At 33.1% G+C, this 22,755-nt stretch overlaps 1 protein-coding gene across 7 annotated transcripts in view; it reads left to right on the top strand.

Moving 5' to 3' along the window:
- FAM172A (family with sequence similarity 172 member A) overlaps nt 1–22,755 on the top strand; it is a 407,295-nt gene that overhangs the window by 100,560 nt on the left and 283,980 nt on the right. For all 7 annotated transcript variants that reach the window (XM_029942608.1, XM_029942614.1, XM_029942612.1 and 4 more), the window contains 2 exons: nt 11,602–11,667; nt 16,904–17,095. In XM_029942608.1, the coding sequence (XP_029798468.1) occupies nt 11,602–11,667; nt 16,904–17,095 (258 nt within the window). The remainder of the gene's footprint in view (nt 1–11,601; nt 11,668–16,903; nt 17,096–22,755) is intronic.

The following is a 22,755-nucleotide window of genomic DNA, read 5'->3' as shown; positions in this document are numbered from 1 at the left end:
AGTTTTTAAGAGGGAAAATAGCAATGAGATGAAATCAGTTTTAGTGAAATTTAAGAGATAGTTATGACTGAAAAGGATATGCACCCGGGGTAAATGTACTTTAGTTCTAATTAGACAACTTATTGCCATTCCATAGTCTCTGTAACGTAAAGATATGAGAGGAACTCTTGTAAGTCTAACCAGACTGACATTATTGAATAATGTGAAACTTTATTAAGAAATTTTATGGTTTTCTACCTCCTTTTTCCCTCTGTCTCTTCTGCTTCCATCTCTCCCACCACCCCAACCCTCCATTCCTCCATCCTTTCCTTCCTCCCTCGGAGGGATCTAGGGTAGAATGTAGAGTTGTGATAAATGGGATACTAAGAGGGGAAAGTTTTGTTGTTTACTGGCTAGATCTTTATTTTAAATAATTTTGAGTCCCAGTAAAATACAATTGGTCCTTGAATAACAGAGGTTTGAACTGTTTGAGTCCACCACAGATTTTTTTTTAATGAATACAGTATAGTACTGTAAATGTAGTTTCTCCTTCTTATGATTTTCTTAATAACATTCTCTTTTCTCTAGCTTTATTGTAAGAATATAGTATAAAACATATATAACAAAATATGTGTTATATAACTGTTTATGTTACTTATTGGTAACGGTTCTAGTCAATAGTAGGCTAATATCAGTTAAGCTTTGAGGGAGTCAGAAGTTATATGCAGATTTTCAACTGTCTTGTATTCCTTACTGTTCTTGAGAGACTGAAGAGTCACATGTATGCAAGCACTACCAATCATTTTTCATTCCTGCATTGTTCTTATATTGCTTATCTAAACTGTGCTTGATGCTACAATAAACTGGGGTGTAATTCTTGCTTTTAAGGTGCTCACTTGAGTGGGCAAATGAGAATGTGAGATAATCAAGATGGAATGCTAAATATCATTAGAATGGTAGAGTTCAGTGGCAGAATGAGTGAGAACTTCAAATAAGAGGCAGCATTTGAATTGCATTTGAGGAATTAAAGAATAATGGGAGAAGTTAAGAGAATTTTAGAAATTTAGGTGGAAGATAAGCACAGGCACAAACTCAGCAAACTCTAAGACTTACTCCCTGGAGTTCCTGATTTTGACAAGCAGTAATAGATGAAAATTATCCCCATATAATATAGTTAAGGTCTTGTCATAACATTTCAAGAACTTATAATGTTTTAATGAAAGCAAATTGTTGTTACCCTATTTGTCATCTGCCACATTTCAGTTGAAATACTTGTGAAAATAGATGCAGTGTCTGTAGCACCTGAAGTAGGAATATGAACAGTTTGGGAAATTTTAAAATAACTTTGTGTTTTGATATAGTTTCACACTTACAGAAAAGTTGCATGATTATAAGTCATGTATATTACATATTATATAATTATTTTTATGAGCAATTTGAGAGTAAGTTGGAAACATCATGCCCTTTTACCAGTAATACATTTGTGTATATTTTCAAAGAACAAAAACATTCTCTTGATAACTACAGTGCAATTATTAGAATCAGGAATTTTTTAATTTTAAGTTTGCTTATTTTTGAGAGACAGAGCATGAGCAGAGGAGGAGAAGAGAGTGAGAGGGATACATAGAATCTGAAGCAGACTCCGAGCTCTGAGCTGTCAACACAGAGCCCCAGGCAAGGCTCGAACCCACAAAACGAGATCATGACCTGAACCAAAGTCACATGCGTAACCAACTGAGCCACCCTGGGGAATTTTTTATTTTGATTCACTATGATGCGGTCTACAGGTCACATTTAAATTTTGCTAGTTGTCATATAATGTACTTGATAGCTAATTTTCAAGTCCAGGATCAAATCCATGTTCACACACTGCATTTAATTGTCATGTCTCTTCATTCTCTTTCACTATGGAATCATTCTTTAGCCTTTCTAAATATTTCTTGATGTTGATTTTTTTTTTTTGAGGAGTTCAGGCTGTCATATGTATTCTCATGATTACATTCAGGTTATGGATTTTTGATAGAAGTACCCTGGAAGTGACTCTTTGTCCTCTATGTATAATATCAAGAGTACATGATTTTGAATGAATGAGTAGGGTCAATAATATTGTAGTAACATCATATGGTGACAGAAGTTGAATAGACATTGTGATTAACATTTCAAAATATATATAAATGTTGAGTCACTATGTTGTACACCTAACACTAATATATATCAACTGTATTCAAATGTTTAAAAAATGAGTATATTTTTGTTTTGGTTGCTTTGATACTGGTGATGTCTATCAGATCATACCATATGTTGTTATCATTTTTCTCTCTGTAAATAAGTACTTTATGGACAGATACTTGAGATTATCTTTTTTTCACGAAACTTTGGCCTATTAATTTTATCATCTACTGATTTTTTTTTAAATTTCCATCATTTTTCCTATATATGTTAGTTGACATTCTACACAAGAAAAGAGCTTTCTCGGGATACCTGGGTGGTTCAGTCAGTTGGGCATTCAATCTTGATTTCGGCCCAGGTTATGATCCCAGGGTTGTGGGATGGAGACCCACATCACGCTCCACACTCAGTGGGGAGTGTGGAGCCTGCTTAAAATTCTCTCTCTCTCTCTCTCTCTCTCTCTCTCTCTCTCGGTCTCTCTGTCCCCCTCTGCCCTTCTCCCCACCTTGCCTATACTCTCTTGCTCACTCTCTCTCTAAATTAAAAATAATAAAAAAGCTTTCACTTTTTTAATAACTTTATTTAGTTCTTTATATTATTATGGACTCATAGATTCTTACTTTATTCAATGAAGTGTATACTCGGTTGCTGTTATTCTAATGTCTAAATTATTCCACAAGAAGGATTCTTGTCAAACATTTTTGGTGTTGTTTTAACTTTTATTCATTGCTGTTTCAATACTTTCTACATTTTGGTACAAAAACCCCTTCTTTCAGATTTCTATTTTCTGTGCACCAAGCCCTAAATCAACCTTTTCTCTTAGGATTTTTGGCTCCTTCTAATGGAGAATGCCATATAAAGCCCAGCTTCTGAATCAATCCTCTCTCCAATGAGTTTTGGTTACTTTTATTGGAAAAACATTTACATATGTATACATATATAAATATACCACATACTTAGTCTCTCAGAAAATGTATTTGTGTCTTATAAACATGCATATCTATATTCATAGTTTTTAGTCTCTGTAGACAGGTCAGTATGTAAATAAATAAGGTGTGTGTGTGTGTGTGTGTGTGTGTGTGTGTGTGTGTGTATAGGCATGGGTGCATATATATTCATATTGATATACACCTATATCATCTTATCCATATGGATGGATATACAGTAAAACCTTGCATTGCAAGTAACTTGTTCTGCAAGTATCCTGCAAGATGAGCAGGCGTTTCTAATTTTAACTTGATATACGAGCAATGTCTTTCAATACAAGTAGTATGTAACACTGAGCCAATTGTTCTTCTCTCTTTCTCTGTGGAATTGTGGGTAAGTAATCATCAATACAATGTTGCATTTCCATGATATCCTCAAAAGGAGGCAAAAGCAAGTGTCACTGGATAGGTTACTTGTTAAAGTTGCAAGAGAAGAAAAAGATTCCATTGATCCAATAGATAGGAGTGATTCCATTAGTGATAGTGAAAGTCATCCTACATAACCCTCTTTTCTCTGGTTTCCCTCACACCAGCCACAAAGTTTTTCAAAAGCAAGTGCAGGTTATTTGCTTATCTTTCTTTATCTTTTGTATTTTCTTTTTTATTTGTATTATATTACAGTATTGTAATCACTTTTATATGAATATTTTTGGGTTGTAGAATGAATCATCTGAGTTTCCATTATTTTCTGGGGAAATTCACGTTGTTATACAAGTGCTTTGGATGACAAGCATGTGTCTGGAATGAATTATGCTCACAAACCGAAGTATACTGTAATTGTACATTTTAAATACATATTAAAATACGTGAGACACATATACATGCAATGCAACAAATAGAAGTGCATATACTGATATCAAGAAATTTTTATTTAATTAATCAAAGCTCAGGTGAAGACCTAAGACAGAATAATGAGACCTTAGAAAGCAGAGAACTATAGGTGATTTTCTTCTACTAAGTTCTTAGTGCATTCACCAAATCACAACTTGAAAGACTGAAGGGAGACGACTTTTCTCAGGGGTGGCCAAAATCTTTTACCCACTTTCTTGGCCAGTAACATGAAACTGATGCTGAATTCTATTCCTAGCACTGCAAAATGACTACGTATCTTGTATCTGTGTCTGAGGATATAGAGATAGTAATTAAGAAGGAGTTGAGGCTGGAAGAACTGTAGAAGTGGCATACTCTGGAGACTGTAGTATTTCATTCATTGTTTCTGACAATGAAAGTACTATAGACACCCAAATTAGTGGTACAATTCATTCTCATAGTAACATAAACTAGCTTTGGAATCAGCCATGCCAAATTTTAGTTGCAATATTTTGCAAATAAAAAGCAGATAAATTATTATAAAATGCCCCAAATTCAACTATATCTTATTCATATTAGCCAATGTTATTCACCGTAAAATCTGAGAATACCATGTGTATTATATTAAATATTTTAGTCTGAAGTTTATGAGACTAAGAAATCCCCTGAAAGAATTGGGAGGATAAATGAATAATCAACGGGGTTACAAGGTTCTCTTTTTTAGCCTTGTTTCTACTATTTCAATAGTAAATAATCAGAGAAAGTTAAAAATCAACAAAAGATTATTGGGCACCTAATCCCACTTTTGTGTGAAATATAATCAAGTGCAAAGTATAGTCTTTATTCTCAAGGAATGTAATCAAGTAGAGGAAATAAGATTAAAAGAGGTAGTATTCTGAGTTGGTGAAAGATTCCAGAAGTATACTGAGTCCTCAAGAAGATTAGTAAGACAAAACCCACACCTAGACATGATAGTGAATCTACAGTCCGTAAAAGACATAAAGAACATTATAAAACAAACCAGAGAATGAAGCCCGTTTACCTACAACCTCAGTTAGATGTATAGCAGAAGTATTAACTGGAACTATGGAAACCAGAAAATGCCAGAGAAAATAATTATTGATCTAGAACTTTATTTTATTTTATTTTTTTAATTTTTTTAGTGCTTTATTTTTATTTTTGAGAAAAAGAAACGGTGTGAGCAGGGGAGGGTCAGAGAGAGATGGAGACACAGAATCTGAAGACAGGTCCCAAGCTCTGAGCTAGCTGTCAGCACAGAGCCTGACACGGGGCTCGAACCCACAAACCATGAGATCATGACCTGAGCCAAAGTTGGACGCTTAACTGACTGTGCCACCCAGGTGCCCCGATCTAGAATTCTATGCCCAAATAAAGCTATCATTGTTCAGCCCCAAAAGTAAAAGTTACACTGAATATTTCTAACATTCTGATTTGGAGACAACATGGTCTAAGTATAGTCATTGCTTAGAGCTAAAATCTATCAATTGAATTTTATTTGTTTAGATACAAGATGAGTAAGGCTGATTTCTTAAAAGTGATGGAGATTTGTATTCTTAATTTTAAAAAATTTTTTTGTTTTTATTTTTATTTTGATGAACGTACATCTTCACTGTGGCCTCTTCTCTCCGTTTAATTGTGGAGTTATGTCAATCTTCAGGTTGATTTCAGGGGTGCTTAGGATGATTTGATAAATTGTCTAGTTGTATTTGTGGGACTAGATGAGCCTACCTAGGCTGTTGCCATCTGCCCAAAACACCCCCACCTTGGAGTTTCTTAAATGCTATTTTATTAATAAGTGATGTGGAACTGAGTAACGCACAATAGATGTAATCTAGGATGGATTGTGTTAAAACCAAGTCTCTTTCCAAAATATTTTCAAACTTCCAGTATGGTAAAACCTCAAAATATCAAACTTTGCTTACATTTGTGATACATTTATAAGTCAAACTTCTACACTGATTCCTCTTGGCTTATTTGTAAATCAGAGGTTTTTAAGTAAATGAATAATATTAAAAGGAGATGGTTAGGTAGAACTAAGCTGTTTTTAACTGTTCTATGAATATCTATTTAACAAAAACACATTGTATATAGTTATTTTAAGCTGAGAACTGAGAGTAAACTGTGGCTTTACTGTACAGATCATTTCATTTTATTCTTGCAGTTAGAACTAAATTTCTCCAGGTTGATTAGCCTAAGGCTCTTTAAAAGGTGTTCCTTTTAAAACATTTAAAAATTAATATTTTACTATTTCAGGTAGGTAACCTATTGAGTCTGTTTTCTGATATTTTCTTTGATTGCAGGAGGCATAGATATAGTTAAATCTTTCAGAATTTTTCTTTCAGTTCAGTTTATTTACCTTTACACCTCAAATCAGGATACTCATAGCATTTAGTTTTTCTCTTTAGGGGTAAATATGACTAACAACTTACAAGGTTTGTCATTTTGTATTTTGGGCTGAAGTTCTTACTCTCCTAATAAGCCCAATAGACAAGTTTTTTTCTCACATTGTTAATAAAGTTGTGAAATAAAACTTATGATTGCTGTGAGTCAGTCAGACCAAATTTAGTTTTGTTGCTAATGAGATTTTCTTCAGAGTAAGAAAGAATGGAAGTTTTATGATATAGTATTAAAGTGCACTTTGTATTTTTATTTCATTATTAATATTAATTCTCTTTTAACCAGTCATATCTCTTGTCATATATGTTATTCATCTCATTTCATTTCTTAAATCTGGTTCCAAAAGGGTCTGAAATAAATTCTGGGTGATTTTTTTAGTGTCATGTACCATACCCTCCCCACTTTAAATTTAAATCTGCCACAATAGTTTTAGTGTTTTTGTAGTGGTAAAGGATAACAGTGTTTACTTCTAGGGTAAGGATCAGAAATAATGCTGAAATGTATGAGATACAATATAAGCACACAGCAATTGCTCAGTAAAGCTCTAAAAAATTTATTGCAGAGTGAACATACCTCTTCTGTTGGAAGTACCTCATTGAGAATCCATATCAGACTTCGTTTTTCTTCTTTCTATGGTCTATTTCTTTGATCATTCCTCCTCACTTTGTTAAACTTTCTTTAGTTCCTAGATCAATTAGCCCTGAGGTAGAAGAAAATCTAGTTAGACTCTAATTCCTTAGAAAGCATTATTCTGTTAGTAGCCAAGGGATCAATTTCATGAATATATAGTCTCAAAATTATCTTTCTATCCTTTTCCATTGTGGTTTTATTAATTTTTGTATGTGTGGCTACTTCTTAAGAATTAAAAGAAATCCAGGAAAATTATCAGAAGTAATTTTTTTTTCTTTCTACTGTTTTTTTCCAGTAACAGCATATTATTTCCAGATAGAGCAAGTATTTATAACAGAGTGTTCTCAGTTTCTGCCTACCATACTTTATAACCTTGTTGGCATTCATTTTACCTTTCTATAAGCTATAATCAGAAAATACATGTGGCTGTTGTTTTGCACACAAAAAGAATCTGTTAGATCAGTTAATAATAAGAAAATAAAAAAGTATATTTTACCTTTAGTAGTTCTCTCATACTATTCTTTTCTTAATATACATTCTGACCTGTATAATTTCCTTTCTGTCTGAATAATTTCTTATAATATGTTTTATAAGGCAAATCTACTTACAAAAAAATCGTCAATTTTTTGGGGGTCTCAGAGGGTCTATTTCTTTTGAAGCATGAATTTACTGGATACAGAATTTTAGATTGGTAGTTTTTTTCTTTCAACACTTAAATATTTCAGTCTACTGTCTTCTTGCTAACATTGTTTCTTAGAGAAGTGTGATGTAATTATCCTTTTTCTTCTGTAGCTAAATTCCTCCATATCCCCTCCAAATTTTTTCTCCAAATCCCCCTTGTCCCTGGTCTGCCTTCTTTCCAAATACTTTCTTTGTATTTGGTTCTGTGCAGTTTTAATATGATAAAGCCAGGTATTGCTTTTGGTATTTATCCTTTTTGGAGTTCTCTGTACTACTTGAATATGTGGTTTTGTGTCATTAACTTTGGGAAATTCTCCTCCATTATTTTACTTTACATAGTTCTTTTATTCCTTTTTCTTTCTTCTCCTTCAGGTATTCCCATTGTAGTATGTTAAATCTGTTATAATTGTCCCACACAGATAATCTGTTCCACTTTTTCATCCTTTTTTTCTCTTTACATTTCGATTTTGGAAGTGTCTATTGACATATCTTGAAACTCTGATTTTTTTCCCCCTCAGCCATTTCCAATGTACTGGTGAGTGCATCAAAGGCCTTCTTTCTGTTATGTGTTTTTAATTTAGCATTTCCTTTTGATTCTTTCTTAGAATTTCCATCTCTCTGCTTATGTACTTACTTACCCTTTTATATTGCCCACTTTTTCCAATAAATTCTTCAGCATGTTGATCATAGGTTTTTTTTTTTTTTAATTCCAAGTCTGATAATTCGAAATTTTCTGCCATATCTGAGTCTGGTTCTGATGCTCGATTTATCTCTTTACACTGTTTATTTTTGCCTTTCATTATGGCTGGTTATTTTTTGTTTAATGCTAGACATGCTCTTTTGGGTAAAATGAACTTTGGTAGATGGGTTGTTAGTTTGAAATTTATATTTATCTGGCTATGAGTTAGGTTGCTTATTCTCTTAAGCTTTTTCTTTTCCATGTATGAATTTCCCTAGAAATGGTGTTTCCAGTAAATATTTGAACACAGATGATATTTGGACAGTTTTCTTTATCCCCTTTTGAAATTATCATTTCATTTGTTAATTTTTCTAAATGGAGAATACAATCCTATGCAAGCTGGAAGGCAATAAATCCTTGATGCTTTCTTTCTGAATCTTGATTCGGCAATTAGAAAAGTTTTTTTTTTAATCTGAAACACTTTTCTCTCTCAAAACATGTAGACAGAATGTATAGTGAGAATTTGAGTACTATTTTGAACTGCCTTCAGTGTGCCAGATACTATCCTATATGAATACAAGGAAGAATAAAAGTAGGATACCCAAATTATAATGTTCTAAGGCTAGAAAGGTAACAGAAAAAGAAACAAACAGTAAGGCTAGTTTGGTACCAATGGTACCAAACTCATGTGTTAGGTAATAATACTCAGTCATGCCCAGAGCATAGAGGTGGAATATTTTGTCTTACCTTGTAGGGTCGGTAAGAGGCATGAAAAGTTGCCTCAAACAGTTGACGTGAGTGGGGCTATGGAGAACATTCAAGCAGATGGAATTGCCTAAGAGATAGAAGGTTTAGTCTGTGGTTGCTTTTCTTCTGCAGTCAGGAATTGGAGAACAAGGCAGATTGGGCAATTTAGGTAGTGTTTGTCTAACTTCACTGATGTATAGTTTTATTATTTGGTTTGCTATTTTGTGAAGACACTTGCCCTATAATATATTCTGAAACCAAAGCTAAGCCTTTCTTTAATTGTTTTGTATAATTGTGTAGATGAAAGTTGAGAATTAATTGTAGTATTGTATTTCATATTGACTTAAGGTATGAACTGCCAAAATGGTTTAATTATTTAATTCTCAAATTATGTCTCTGTTTTGCCTAGTGGTAGAAGTCATTTGGGTTTTAACTTAGTTTGATTGGCTCTATTATTGCTTTAAATATAAAGATATTGTATGATTTCATAGGTAATAGGAAATTTTAAAAAATGATAAGCTGCTTATTTTACTGAATCTCATTTAGTTAAGTCATTTTTCCTGAAATGGGAGAGCATTATATAACTTCATACATACTTTTGTCTGATCCTACATATTTTTAGGGTTTTTTTTCACGTTTACAGTACTGCTACCTTCTGGTAACAATAATTTTAACTACTACATTTTGTTATGGGAATACTATTTGTTTAGTAACTATTAATAATTACTTCATTCTAATGTAGTGAGTGTTGTAGCATTTGGAATTATTATTAGTAGCCAAGGAAGCGATGTTCTAGCATGCCTCTACTATACTCTTTCAAAATTAATTAACATGTATACATAAAAGAAAGAAAGAATTTTGGATTCCTTCAAGAGAGCAGGCTAGAGAATCTATTTTAGATTACAGAATACAGCATCACAGAAATTGACATCTTAAATTTTTTTTAAAAAATCTGATTTTGTTTCATAAAATTTGACTTTTAATTGTGTTGTACTAAAGTTTTTCTCTGAGATATGGTGCATGGACGATTAAAGATTTTTTTTTTTTAAGGGAGCAACACTCCTTAAAATGACCATTGAAATCTATTAAATCATTGCTTTCACTTACATCTCTTTCCTTGCTCTCTCTGCTTTTCTTCAGAGATATAGTACATTAGCTTTCTAGTTTTGTGGTAACAAATTACTGTAAATGAAGTGGCTTAAAAACACACAAATATACCATCTCCTATTTATATAGGTTAGAAGTCCATTATGATTGTCACCAGACTAACATCAAGATGTGTACAGGCTATACTGCTTTTTGGAGGCTCTAGGAGAGAATCCATTCACTGCCTATTTGAGTTGTTGGCAGAATTCAGTTCCTTGTAAATACAGGACTGAGGCCTTATTTTCTTACTGGCTGTTTAAAGGTTATCCCATCTTTTAGACGCCACCACATTTCTTGGTTTATGCTATCCTTCCTCCATCTTCAAAACCAGTGATGACCATTCAAGGTCTTTTCACTTCGCATCTCTTTGTTCTTTTATCATCTTCTACTTTTAAGGAGTTAAAGGATTAGATTGGGCCAGTTTGGATAATCCAGGATAATCTCCCCATCTCTCTAGTCCTTAACCTTAATCATATCTGCAAAGTTTCTATTCCCATGGAACATAAACTATGAATAGGTTCCAGGAGTCAGAATGTGGGCATCTTTGGAGAACTGTGTTTCTGCCTGCTGCAAAAAATAATGCTAACTGGTGCCTGAGTTTTCTGGAATAATTTTCCTTTTTTTGTTTAGAAAACCTCCAAACTTTTCCTCTTTGATTTAGTAAATATAAAAGAGGTGTTAGGATTCAGTCAAGATAGTACCAAATCAGATACAATTCCTACATGGAAATTGTAGGGAAATAGTTTCTAGAAACACTGAAAAAAGAAAATAAGGTTTCATTCAGAATATTGCTGTGAAAAGCAGAAAGTGCTTGTATATTTTTGTGAGTTCTTAACTGGTCCTAAATTTTAGTATTAAGGCTTATAGTTATTCACACAGCAGCAAGAAGTAAGCCATCACAGGTAATCAGTAAAGAGTCTTCATATTTAGTATCAAAACATTTCATTTATAAAATAAGTAAGTACTAGGGATGATAAATACAACATGATCACTATGATTAACACTGCTGTAGGACACATAGAGGAGTTTTTAAGAGAATAAATCCTAAATGTTCTCATCAGAAGTAGAAATTTCTTTCCTTTTTAAAAAAAATTTTTTTTTGCTGTTTTTTGTTTTATCTACATGAGAAGTTAAAGTTTAGCTGAACTCCTCTCACAGTATATGTAGATCAAACCATCATGCTATATGCTTTAAACTTACACTGTGATGCATGTCAGTTATTTCTCAATAAAACTAGAGGGAAAACATTCAAAGAAAGAAACTCATCCAGAGCAATAACATAATAATTCATGTGGGTTTTGATAATGGATGAGATTACATCTTAATGTGTTTTGTTTTGTTTTTTCCCCTACCTAGATCATCACGAAGTATGTCTATGAGCTCCTGGAAAAGGACTGTAATTTGAAAAAAATCTCTATTCCAGTAAGTCCTGCTTTAAAAATTGCTTAAACTTCCAAATGAAATAGTTTTCAATTCAGAAGAAAATGGTTATATTAATTTAACTTTGGTAGGTTAACTGTGGTAGTATGTTGATATTGATAATGATAATATTAAATGCATCAGTATACCACATTTCATTGTACACAATAGTTCTTTAAAAGTAGTACTTTTCAGTGTAGAGGCAAAAAAATACTAATGACAAGTCTTTTTGGAAAAAGGTGATGCATTTAAAAGGCCTACCCCATCTGCCCATTCTCTTAATTTATATAGTTTATTTTTACTTATTTGAAGTAAACTAAGGTACTTATTATTTCACTAGAAACTCACCATTTCTTTAAATATTTCTTGATTTTTTACAATTCTGTTTTATTTCCATATTATCTCCTCTATATATTCCCAAATTCATTCCTTAGGCTTCCTGTTCTTTTCAAATTTTGTACATTTTGCCATTTCATAGTGAAAAAGTTTGAGATTTGTTTTCAGTATCAAAATCACAAAAATTTTTTTAATGTAAGACCTGAAATAGTAAGTGAAAACTGAAGGAATAGTAATCTTATATGTGAAATGATGGTGGTACTAGATTAGATGATCCTTGGTAATGCTGACAACTATCAGATTTTATGATGTATAAAAATCTGGAAGGCTTAACCAAAGTAATTAATTTAAGGCACAAAACTGTGCATATAATTACTTTGTTTACATGAAATTTTGCATGAGATTTTTAAACTCCTTGGATGATAATATTTGACTATGAATTGGAGGGTTTGAGGATTTCTTTATAATATTTATCCTCACATTAATTTGTAGTTCAGTATTTAAAAGGAAAATCTATCTTATATTTAGTTTTATATAAATAAGCTCAAAGGCTAGGTCTCAATGCTAATTATTTTTTCATTTATTCAAAAAATATTTGTTTTACTGTCTTTTAGTCCAAGGGCTTGTGACATACTAGTGAATAAAATATCATTCTATGCAAGAGCTAGGCTATCCCTCATTTATTTGGAAACTTTCTTTTTGTTCAGTCTGCCTTTCTTGTTAATTTTATTTCTTTCAAAGTTTCTAAAGAACAGTATTCAAAGAGAAGATGATTGGCCTATAGATTATGCTGTATGATTAAGTTTTACTAACTTTATTTATAGAAAGCCTGAGATTAGGTTTAGGGAGATTTTGGTTTTTAGATCTGATTAATTTTCTCTCATTTAGATTTAGACTATAGAGCTAATAAACATAGAGATAGCTTTACATTGTAGGAGACCCATAGTAAGTGTCATGTCCATTTTTGGTTAGCAAAGATTTCCTGATTCATAAACTGAAAAGAAACCAAAATTTGTTTTGTATGTTTTAGGAACTTAATAACTCTCCCTAAATTATCATTATATTTTTATATAGTTGTGAAATTTTTCTTCTGAAATTATTTTCTCCTGAGTTCTCTTAAATCCCAAATCCAGCACTGAAAGTGTTTTTATTTTTTTTTGTTTTGTTTTCTTGTATTTTGTATCAGAGTTGTTCTTTTTATTATAGGAATACCACCAAAGTCTTTTATTTTTCCTCTGATGATGAACTAAGTTTTAATTTTATAGTTGAACTAATTAATAAGGAAAAAGAGACTCCTTTTTCTTTACTTTTTTTTTTCGTAAATAACAGCACCCTCTGGAAACCCCTGATTTGATGGTAAAGCTTATGATCATGTATTCTGTTTACTCCCTACCCTACTTATATTTTCATGTACAAATTATTCTCAGTTGTAGTATCTCACACGTGTAGAATTTTAGGTTATATAAATTAGTAACTTGATTATAAATTTTCCTTCATTTTATTCAATCATGTTTAAATGATCATCACGATTAATGGAGTTCATAAGTATCCTAAAGTGAATGGCTAACTGCTAAAAATTGTTTGTTCTCACTGATCAGTTGATCTTTGAAGTCAATTGGTCAATAAAGTGAGGCAGTGCACTAGAATGACTTATATGCATTCCTTAATGAAAGCTCAGTTAATTAATTACCACAGATTTTTAAAAAAATTTTTGTTACATTAATTATTTTTTAAAATTTTTAACATATATTTATTATTGAGAAACAGAGAGCATGAGCAGGGGAGGGGCAGAGAGAAGGGGAGACACAGAATCTGAAGCAGGCTCCAGGCTCTAAACTGTCAGCACAGAGCCTGACTCAGGGCTCGAACCCACAAAATATGAGTTTATGACCTGAACTGAAGTCAGATGCTTAACCGATTGAGTCACCCAGATTCCTCAACATTTATTTATTTTTGAGAGACAGAGCATGAGCAGGAGACGGCAGAGGGAGACATAGACACAGAATCCAAAGCAGGCTTCAAGCTCTGAGCTGTCAGCCCAGAGCCTGACGCAGGGCTCCAATTCAGGAACTGCGAGATCATGACTTGAGGCGAAGTTAGGCGCTTAGCCAACTGAGCCACCTAGGCGCCCCATGAATTACCACTGTTTGAAGACAATCGCCTTGGAACAGCCATTTTCAAATTTAATTAAGCTAATGATGAAAATTATGTTTTAACCTTATAGATATTTTACTGTTTAAACTTAGCAGTAACTTTATACAGAGAAAGTTACAGATACCAACTTTAGAGTTCTGTGTTGAATTGAGATGAATATAAGTCAATGACCATCTCAAATACTGCTTTTACTCCTTAATCATTTATACCACTACATTTCTCTTTCATTGTTTTTTTTCCCTTGAATATTCTGCTGTTTTCATGTTTTTAAAGTCAATTCTTCTGCATGTTCCAGTAAAACTTTTATTCATCTATTCATGGCTACCTTAATTTGCAACCCTTTAAATATTCTTGAACAGCATTGTAATATAAACAACACATTCTTACCTTCTGAAAATAAGCACTCTTCTAGTTTTGAAGTGGTTACTGTGGAATTTAAAGAGCCAACAATCTATTGCTTAAAAAATTGACTCAGTTCCTAGGTAACAGGGGACTTAGTCAAATAGTGAGAAAGAAATAGTGATCAGTACCTGCTGGAAAGTCTATAGCTATAGAGTTTTGTTGTTTTTGTTTTTCTCTATTAACATAAACAAGTATCCATTTCCATAGCCATTCCAGGATCCATTAAGGCCTCAGTGATTTTATGAGGTGCTTTATTTGTGTACATTTAGTCACACTCTCTGGTAAATGAATGACTGGAAACCTCTTTGGCCTCTTTTTTTTAATCATACATTGACAGCTTTGCTTTTTAATTTTTCTTTTGTTCTTACCACTTCCCTTTTTAAAAAAATCTATTTTAATGAGTGATTCATCTCTTTTCATATCATATTCTTAAGTAAAAAGGAATTTTCTTCTCACATTGTGTTTTCTCCACCTCTCATCTACTTCCCTTCCTCTCACTTCAGTCAGACTTGCTGTCAGCATCATAACTCTGGACATTGAATGCAAGAGAAGCTAATGTGCTTGTTTTATACTTCACACTTCTCTTGCTGCCTGCTTAATTACTACTAATATATTGTTATGTCTTTAAAAAATTTTTTTTAATATTTATTTTTGAGAGACAGAATGTGAGTGGGGGAGGAACAGAGAGATAGAGATAGAATCCAAACCAGGCTCCAGGCTCTGAGCAGTGAGCATAAAGCCCGACGCAAGGCTCAGACCCATAAACTGTGAGATCATGACCTGAGCTCAAGTTGGATGCTTAACCAACTGAGCCACCCAAGCGCCCCACACTAGTCTTTTTAATTCTTAGCATTGTGTATCTCTTCTAAAATTCGTTCTTGTCATATATATGCTTTCTGAATCGGACAGGTATTATAACAAGTTAAGAGGACTCTTTATTTAGTTAAATACATTTTATTTACAGGAGGTTTCTGGTGTTGCTTGATAACATTCCTTATTCCAAATGTTTATCATTCCTTTATTTCCTGAGTGCCTAGAATTTGCCAGTCTCTCTTTTAGGCATTGTGAATGTAGCTGGATCCAAACAGAAAAGTCTATGCCTTTCTAGACTTGTATTCTGGCAGTGGGAGGAGATGGTTAATAAACAGCAAAAATAAATACTTAGTAGAGGATGCAGTATATTAGATTATACTATATACTATGAAGGAAAATAAAACAGAAGGGGGCTAGAGAATTCTTGGGGAGATATTTAAAATGGGGTGATCAGGAAAGACTTCACTGAGGAGGGGATTTTTTTTTAAAGCCCTGTGGCTGTGCTCTTTTTGCTGAAATAATTGCTCTTTGTGCTGTTTACACAAATGGCTACCAATCTGTTTGCTTTAGAATTAGAGAAATTTTAATATTTTTCTCTTCCCAGGAATAGTGATTAGGAACATTCAGAATCCAGGACATTTTTTTGGTGTCTAGAGTTTTTGCCTATTTTTTAGGTTCTGAGGTTGATGAATACATAATGTTGATGAAGTGAAGGGCTGTTTCATTATATAATATGTAGATTGACTTTCTTTACTTGAGAATGTATATGACCAGGCACCCAGACTTTAGCTTCTGGCTCTGATATGTGCACAAGTGCCTCCATTCCTCATTATTAAGGTTATAGGAATATATCAATAATATTCCTTCAGAAAATAATTGTTATGTGTCCCTGTGTTCACATTCTGAAGGAAATTTCAAAGGCCACTGACATAGAATAGTAGGTGATTCCATTTTTAAATAGTTCCCTCTCCTTTTAAAAACTTAGTAGTGTTTCTGGCTGATACATGAATTTCCAATAAGTATATCCTCCTATTGGGTTTTTCTGTGTCCTATTATAGGCACAATGTACTTCTCTTAGAGAATTATAGACTCACTAGCTGTGTGATTTGGGGCAAGTTATTTCAAATCCATAGGCCTCAATTTCTTCATCTATAAATGAGTATAATAATAGTACTACCTTAGTGAGATTGTGATTGAGGTAATGCTTTTAAAACATTTACCATTGAATCTAGATCATAGGATGCGTTCAAAAAGTCAGTTATTCTTATTTGTATTAAAATATGAAACCTATAATATTGGAGATATATTCATATATTCTTTTGCATATTACTACCATGTCTTTTATGCTCATCCACCTCATGTGTAACTGTTAGTCTCTAATGAATAATGAATATTTTAATTTTTTAAAGATTTTTACTTCTATAATTCTAGAATAGCCATTTTATGATTTATGGTAACCATGAGTTGCTTTCTCATTTATGTCTTTGCCTGATCAGAAAACATTTATTTATTATTTAATTTTTTTTAATTACAGGTAGATGCCACTGAGAGTGAACCAAAGAGTTTTATCTTTATGAGTGAGGATGCTTTGACAAATCCTCAGAAACTGATGGTTTTAATTCATGGTAGTGGTGTTGTCAGGGCAGGTCAGTGGGCTAGACGGCTTATTATAAATGAAGATCTGGACAGCGGCACACAGATACCTTTTATTAAGAGAGCTATGGATGTAAGTGCAATTTCTTTTATATATTTTTTTAACATTTTGTAGCTCTGTTTTGTTATGTGTTATAAATTATTTTATCCTGTCTCTCCACAATTACATTCTAAACACAATCCTATCTTTAAATTACTTTTTATTTGTAGTGAAAGATTATCCTGCATTATTTTGCAGTTGCAATGAAAAAAAAGGTATCTTAAGTGTACAAAAACTTAGATAATGTCTTTGAAATGAATATTTTTATTCTAAATTTATTATTATGTGCTATATCACTTAAATTATCAGACCCTTACCAGTATTAATTAAAATACTTAAGTGTCAAGACTGCTTTTGGAAATTGTGGCCTACTTAATTAAATTAGAAGCTAAAGGAAATCTATTTGAAATTAATTTCTTATTCTTTAAAAGAAGAGTTGGAATAACTCCGTGTTTGTTATTTCTTTTAAAAACTCTAGAGCTCACAAATAAAATACTGTAAGCATTAGACAAAGACCTGTAAAATGTTATATTGAAATATTTACTGAAATATTTTATTCTTATTTGAATTCTACTTTTTTAGAAACTGGTATTTTAACATTGTATTCAACGTTTTCTTTCCTATAATAGTGAAATTGTTTTTTTCTCACCTAGCATTGTTATATCTTAATGTTTTGCTACTTTATTTTTTACTTAAGTTCTTCAGTGAATAGGCGAATTTTGCAAAGTATAGATTTTTTTCTAATATGAAGAGATTTTTTTTAGAATAAAAGAAAGCACTACCTTGTAAAAAAAAAGATTTCATTTAAGAACTTAAATTTATTTAGGAATATATGTGTGCATGTGTGCTTTATAGGAGCTACATTATTACATTTTTGTAGTTATAATGGGAGAGGAATAGTTTGATACATTGATGATTGTAAAGGTCAAAGCTGTGTTTCCTGCTCTGTTACATCTGAAGTGATATAATTAAGACCCAGCCCAGCTCTTAGAGAATATTTTTGTTGGTAGATTCCCATAAAATGCTTCAAGTAGAATTTCTTGGATTAATTGTATATATTTTTCAGTCTTCATGGATATGCAGAACAAAAAACATTACTTATGATTGGATATAAACTTCAGTGCATTGTTAGTATAATTTAAGAAAAATATAGTAGAATTTAAGAAAATAAATTGAAATTTAGGTTGAAGCCACTTACATAAAATATTGTATTATTTAAACATTTATATTTCTAGTTTTGAGTCATGAAATGAACTTTCTTTCTAACACATTAGTGGTTAGAAGAGGTCCTATCAATGGTTCTGAGAACACTGTATGTGAAATGTGATCACAGTTCAGTGTATATTTTGGAAATATAATTTAGTAAAGAAAATTAGATGTTTGTACATATAAATGCTTGGTGAAATATTTTATGTAATTTTATTGACCCTGCTGGCAGATCAACTAAGGCTTTCCTATCCTAGAATGTTTTATTGTTGTTTAAGATTTTTCGAGGTGAAAGTCTATGGTAAGTCATGCCAAACATCTGTGAACAAGCTATCTGTTGATCTCCCAAAGAGGAGGGAGGAAGTTTGTCAGAACATTAGACTCGTCAGTCATTTTGTTCTTATAATTAAAGTGGAGTGTTTGGAGACTAATAGAATATCACTGCCTTGATTGTTTTCTGCTTTTCTCAATAATTGGAACTCATGATTCCTTAAGAAAAGCACCTGATTACTAAGTACTTCAGTATTTTGTGTGTTTAGCATTTATATGTTCTGTACTTTGCAATTTTTAACTGATGTAATTTTTTTATAAAAGAAACCTGAATACGGACTTTATTGTAGTAAATTTTTACTTGGTAAATATTTAAAAATGGATATCCCTTTAATCTAGACAAAGTGATTTTTACTTTGGTTTTATCTTTTCATGGTATTTCTCTAGAAGTTCTTCAAGGGCTACTGTGTGTGTGTGAGAGAGAGAGAGAGAGAGAGAGAGAGAGAGAGAAGGAGGCAGGCAGGCAGAAGGAGACTGGATGGAAAGGGGTTGTATTCTAGGTAGCAGCACAGGAAGACTAATTCGATGAAGAGCTACTTCATCCTTACCTTTTAATCATATTAGGCCTATTTGTTTCTATTTTGTGGAATTTTTCCCCTAAAATTATATTTAAAGAAATGTATCCAAAGTTTACAAAAGACTGGGATCCACTAGTCCTTTCTTCATGATCTGTCAGTTTTTCATATCACAAGTGAAGGCTCATATTTTCAGGATAGACAATATGATCTCAGTATCATGAGTATGGCACTTCTCTGCTCTGGCCCTTCTCCCTCGAGCTCACCCACTCTCACATCTCTAGTGTAGAGTGTACTCTTGCGTTAATAAGGTTCCCGGCTTTCACAGCTGTGAAAAACAATTTCTGCTATGTCCTTTGCAGATTTTTAGGATAAGGTGACGGGTCCTAATATTGGATTCATAACAATGTAAGGTTAAACTTTTTCCCAACAGTGAAATCCTGCCTCTAAGTTTTGTTTTTTGTTTTGTTTTGTTTCGTTTAAAGTAAGTTTAAATCTATGGAGCCACTTTGGTTGAAGCTGGGGTGAGGATTGGAAAAACTTCTACAAGGACCACTGAAATTTCTTCCCTAAACCCTAGAGCTCCATAGATCACAGTTTGAAAATAACAGATATTCCAGTCCTTGCATTTTAGGTACTTCAAAACTTTATTTTAAAAAAATTTTATAAAGATTTCATGTTGAAGAAATAGTACACATCAGATACTCCCTCAACAGTGTTCTGAGGTTGCCATAGCTCATATTTTTAGTGTTTAACATTCTTCATTGCGTCATATATTGCTTGGAGTAAGAAACTGTATATCATATAGCCAAGTACTAATTATTCAGTGTTCGTGCAGTTTGAGAGTTATTCATATGTGTTTCTTCTATGATCTTTTCTCTCTTTTAGGCATCTCAGTTGGTTTCTGTAAAATGGGCAAGGAAAGTAAAGTCATTACATTACATCAAGTCTTACTAACTGCAGATGTAGAACAAGGGTGCAGAATTTAAGGAGTCAGTCATTCTCAGGGTTATATGTTATTTGTAGGATCCGGAGAGTGGGTGCTTCCTTAAATTTTGCATCCTAGGCACCTCTGATATCTCTCTGTCCATGCTTTGACTAATTGAGATGTACTGTCAAAAAATTTTATGGAGAATAGTTTGGGAGCCACTAGTCTATAGAGTCAGATTTTACCGTATGTCAGAATCATCTGGAGGGCTGTTGAAACACAAATTGCCTTGTCCCCAAACCCAATATTGATGCAGAAGGGTCTGGTTGTGGCCTGAGAATTACATTTCTAAGGCTATAACAAATGATGTCTATGCCACTATTCTGAGCACAATATTAGAATCTCTGGTGTAGGTGACACTTTTGGGATTGGTTGAGGTTTATTTGTACCTTTCAGGCTCTAGGAATAATGAATAAGGTAGAACTTGATGGCAATTATATTTAGTAAAAGAATAAGAAGTTCTAGGAAATGTTTCATAATAAAATCAGTAGAGAAAAATAAGTTTAAATTATGAAGAATACTTTCAAAATACTATGTAAGTGATCATACTCAACATGACAAAATTTGTTGATTTTAATAATTTTGTAGGAAGTCTGACTTTTCACTAAGCCTACATTTTTTCTAATTTCTCATACCTGGATTATTTTGAAGAATCTGATGTTTCCATAATTACTTAATTTTACCATGCATGTAATCTAAAAGTAAAGTAAAAGGCAACTGGATGGCTCAGTTGATTAATAAGCACAAACTATTGATTTCAGCTCAGGTTGCGATCTCACAGTATGTGAAATCAAGCCTTCATCTAGCCCAGCATTGGGCTTGCACTGACAACACGAAGCCTGCTTGGGATTCTCTTTCTCCTCTCTTTCTATGCCTCTCCCCTCTCACATGTGCTCTCTCTCTCTCTCTCTCTCTCAAAATAAATAAACTTAAAAAGAATTAGAAGTAAAGTAAAATCAAAAGGCATATATCAAAATAGTGATTATCCTCATGTATTCTGTTCCCTAGATATAGTCACTCAATAGTTTTTGGTGTTAATTATATGTTCCATATCTATCTATCTAATATATATATATATATATATATGTATACATATAAATAAATAAAGTGTTGAACAACTCTATTTAATATATTATATATTATCTATATATATCTAATATATCTAATATATATATTAGAGTTTTTCAACACTTTATTTATTTTTTATTTTTTTTACCACATGAATTATTTTCTATATAGTTTATTATCAAGTTGTTTTCCGTATAACACCCAGTGCTCTTCCCCACAAGTGCCCCTCTCTATGACCATCACCTTCCTTCCCCTTCCCCCTCCCTCTTCAGCCCTCAGTATGTGCTCAGCATTCAAAAGTCTCTCATGATTTGCCTCCCTCCCTCTCCCCAACTCTTTTACCTCCCTTTCCCATTCCCATGTTCTCCTATAAGGTTTCTGCTGTTAGACCTATGAGTGACAACATATGGTATCTCTCCTTCTCTGCCTGACTTATTTTGCTTAGCATGACTCCCTCTAGGTCCATCCATTTTGCTACAATTGGCCAGATTTTACTTTTTCTCATTGCCATGTAGTATTCCATTGTGTATATATGTACACCACATCTTCTTGATCCATTCATCAGTTGATGGACATTTAGGCTCTTTCCATGATTTGGCTATTGTAGAAGGTGCCACTATGAATATTGGAGTACATGTGCCCCTATGCATCAGCACTTCTGTATTCCTTGGGTAGATCTCCAGCAGTGCTAATGCTGGGTCATAGGGGAGTTCTATGGATAGTTTTTTGAGGAGTCTGCACACTGTTTTCCAGAGCGGCTGTACCAGTTTACATTCCCACCAACAGTGTAGGAGGGTCCCCATTTCTTCACATCCTCGCCAGCATCTGCGGTCTCTCGATTTGTTCATTTTAGCCACTCTGACTGGCATGAGGTGGTATCTCAGTGTGGTTTTGATTTCTGTTTCCCTCATGATGAGTGATGTTGAGCATCGTTTCATGTGCTTATAGGCCATCTGGATGTCCTCTTTGGAGAAGTGTCTATTCATGTCTTCTGCCCATTTCTTCACTGGATTATTTGTTTTTTGGGTATGGAGTTTGGTGAGTTCCTTGTAGATTTTGGATACTAGCCCTTTATCCGATATGCCATTTGCTACTACCTTTTCCCATTCCTTCCGTTGCCTACTAGTTTTGTTGATTGTTTCCTTTGCAGTGCATAAGCTTTTTATCTTAATGAGGTCCCAATAGTTCATTTTTGTTTTTGATTCCTTTGCCTTTGGGGATGTGTCAAGTAGGAAATTGCTGTGATTGAGGTACGGAGGCTGTTGCCTGCTTTCTCCTCTAGGATTTTGATGGTTTCCTGTCTCACATTCAGGTGTTTTATCCATTTTGAGTTTATTTTTGTGAATGGTGTAAGAAAGTGGTCTAGTTTGATTCTGCATGTTGCTGTCTTGCTCTCCCAGCACCATCTGCTAAAGAGGCTGTCTTTTTTCCATTGAATACTCTTTCCTGCTTTGTCAAAGATTAGTTGGCCATACATTTGTGGATCCAGTTCTAGGCTCTCTATTCTATTCCATTGGTCTATGTGTCTGTTTTTGTGCCAATACCATACTGTTCTTGATGATGACAGCTTTGTAGTAAAGGCTAAA

This window comes from Suricata suricatta, chromosome 6 (genome assembly GCF_006229205.1).
Source record: "Suricata suricatta isolate VVHF042 chromosome 6, meerkat_22Aug2017_6uvM2_HiC, whole genome shotgun sequence".
Classification (NCBI taxonomy): domain Eukaryota; kingdom Metazoa; phylum Chordata; class Mammalia; order Carnivora; family Herpestidae; genus Suricata; species Suricata suricatta.
The sequence above is the reverse complement of the archived record's forward strand: the minus strand, read 5'-3'. Positions and strand labels throughout refer to the sequence as shown.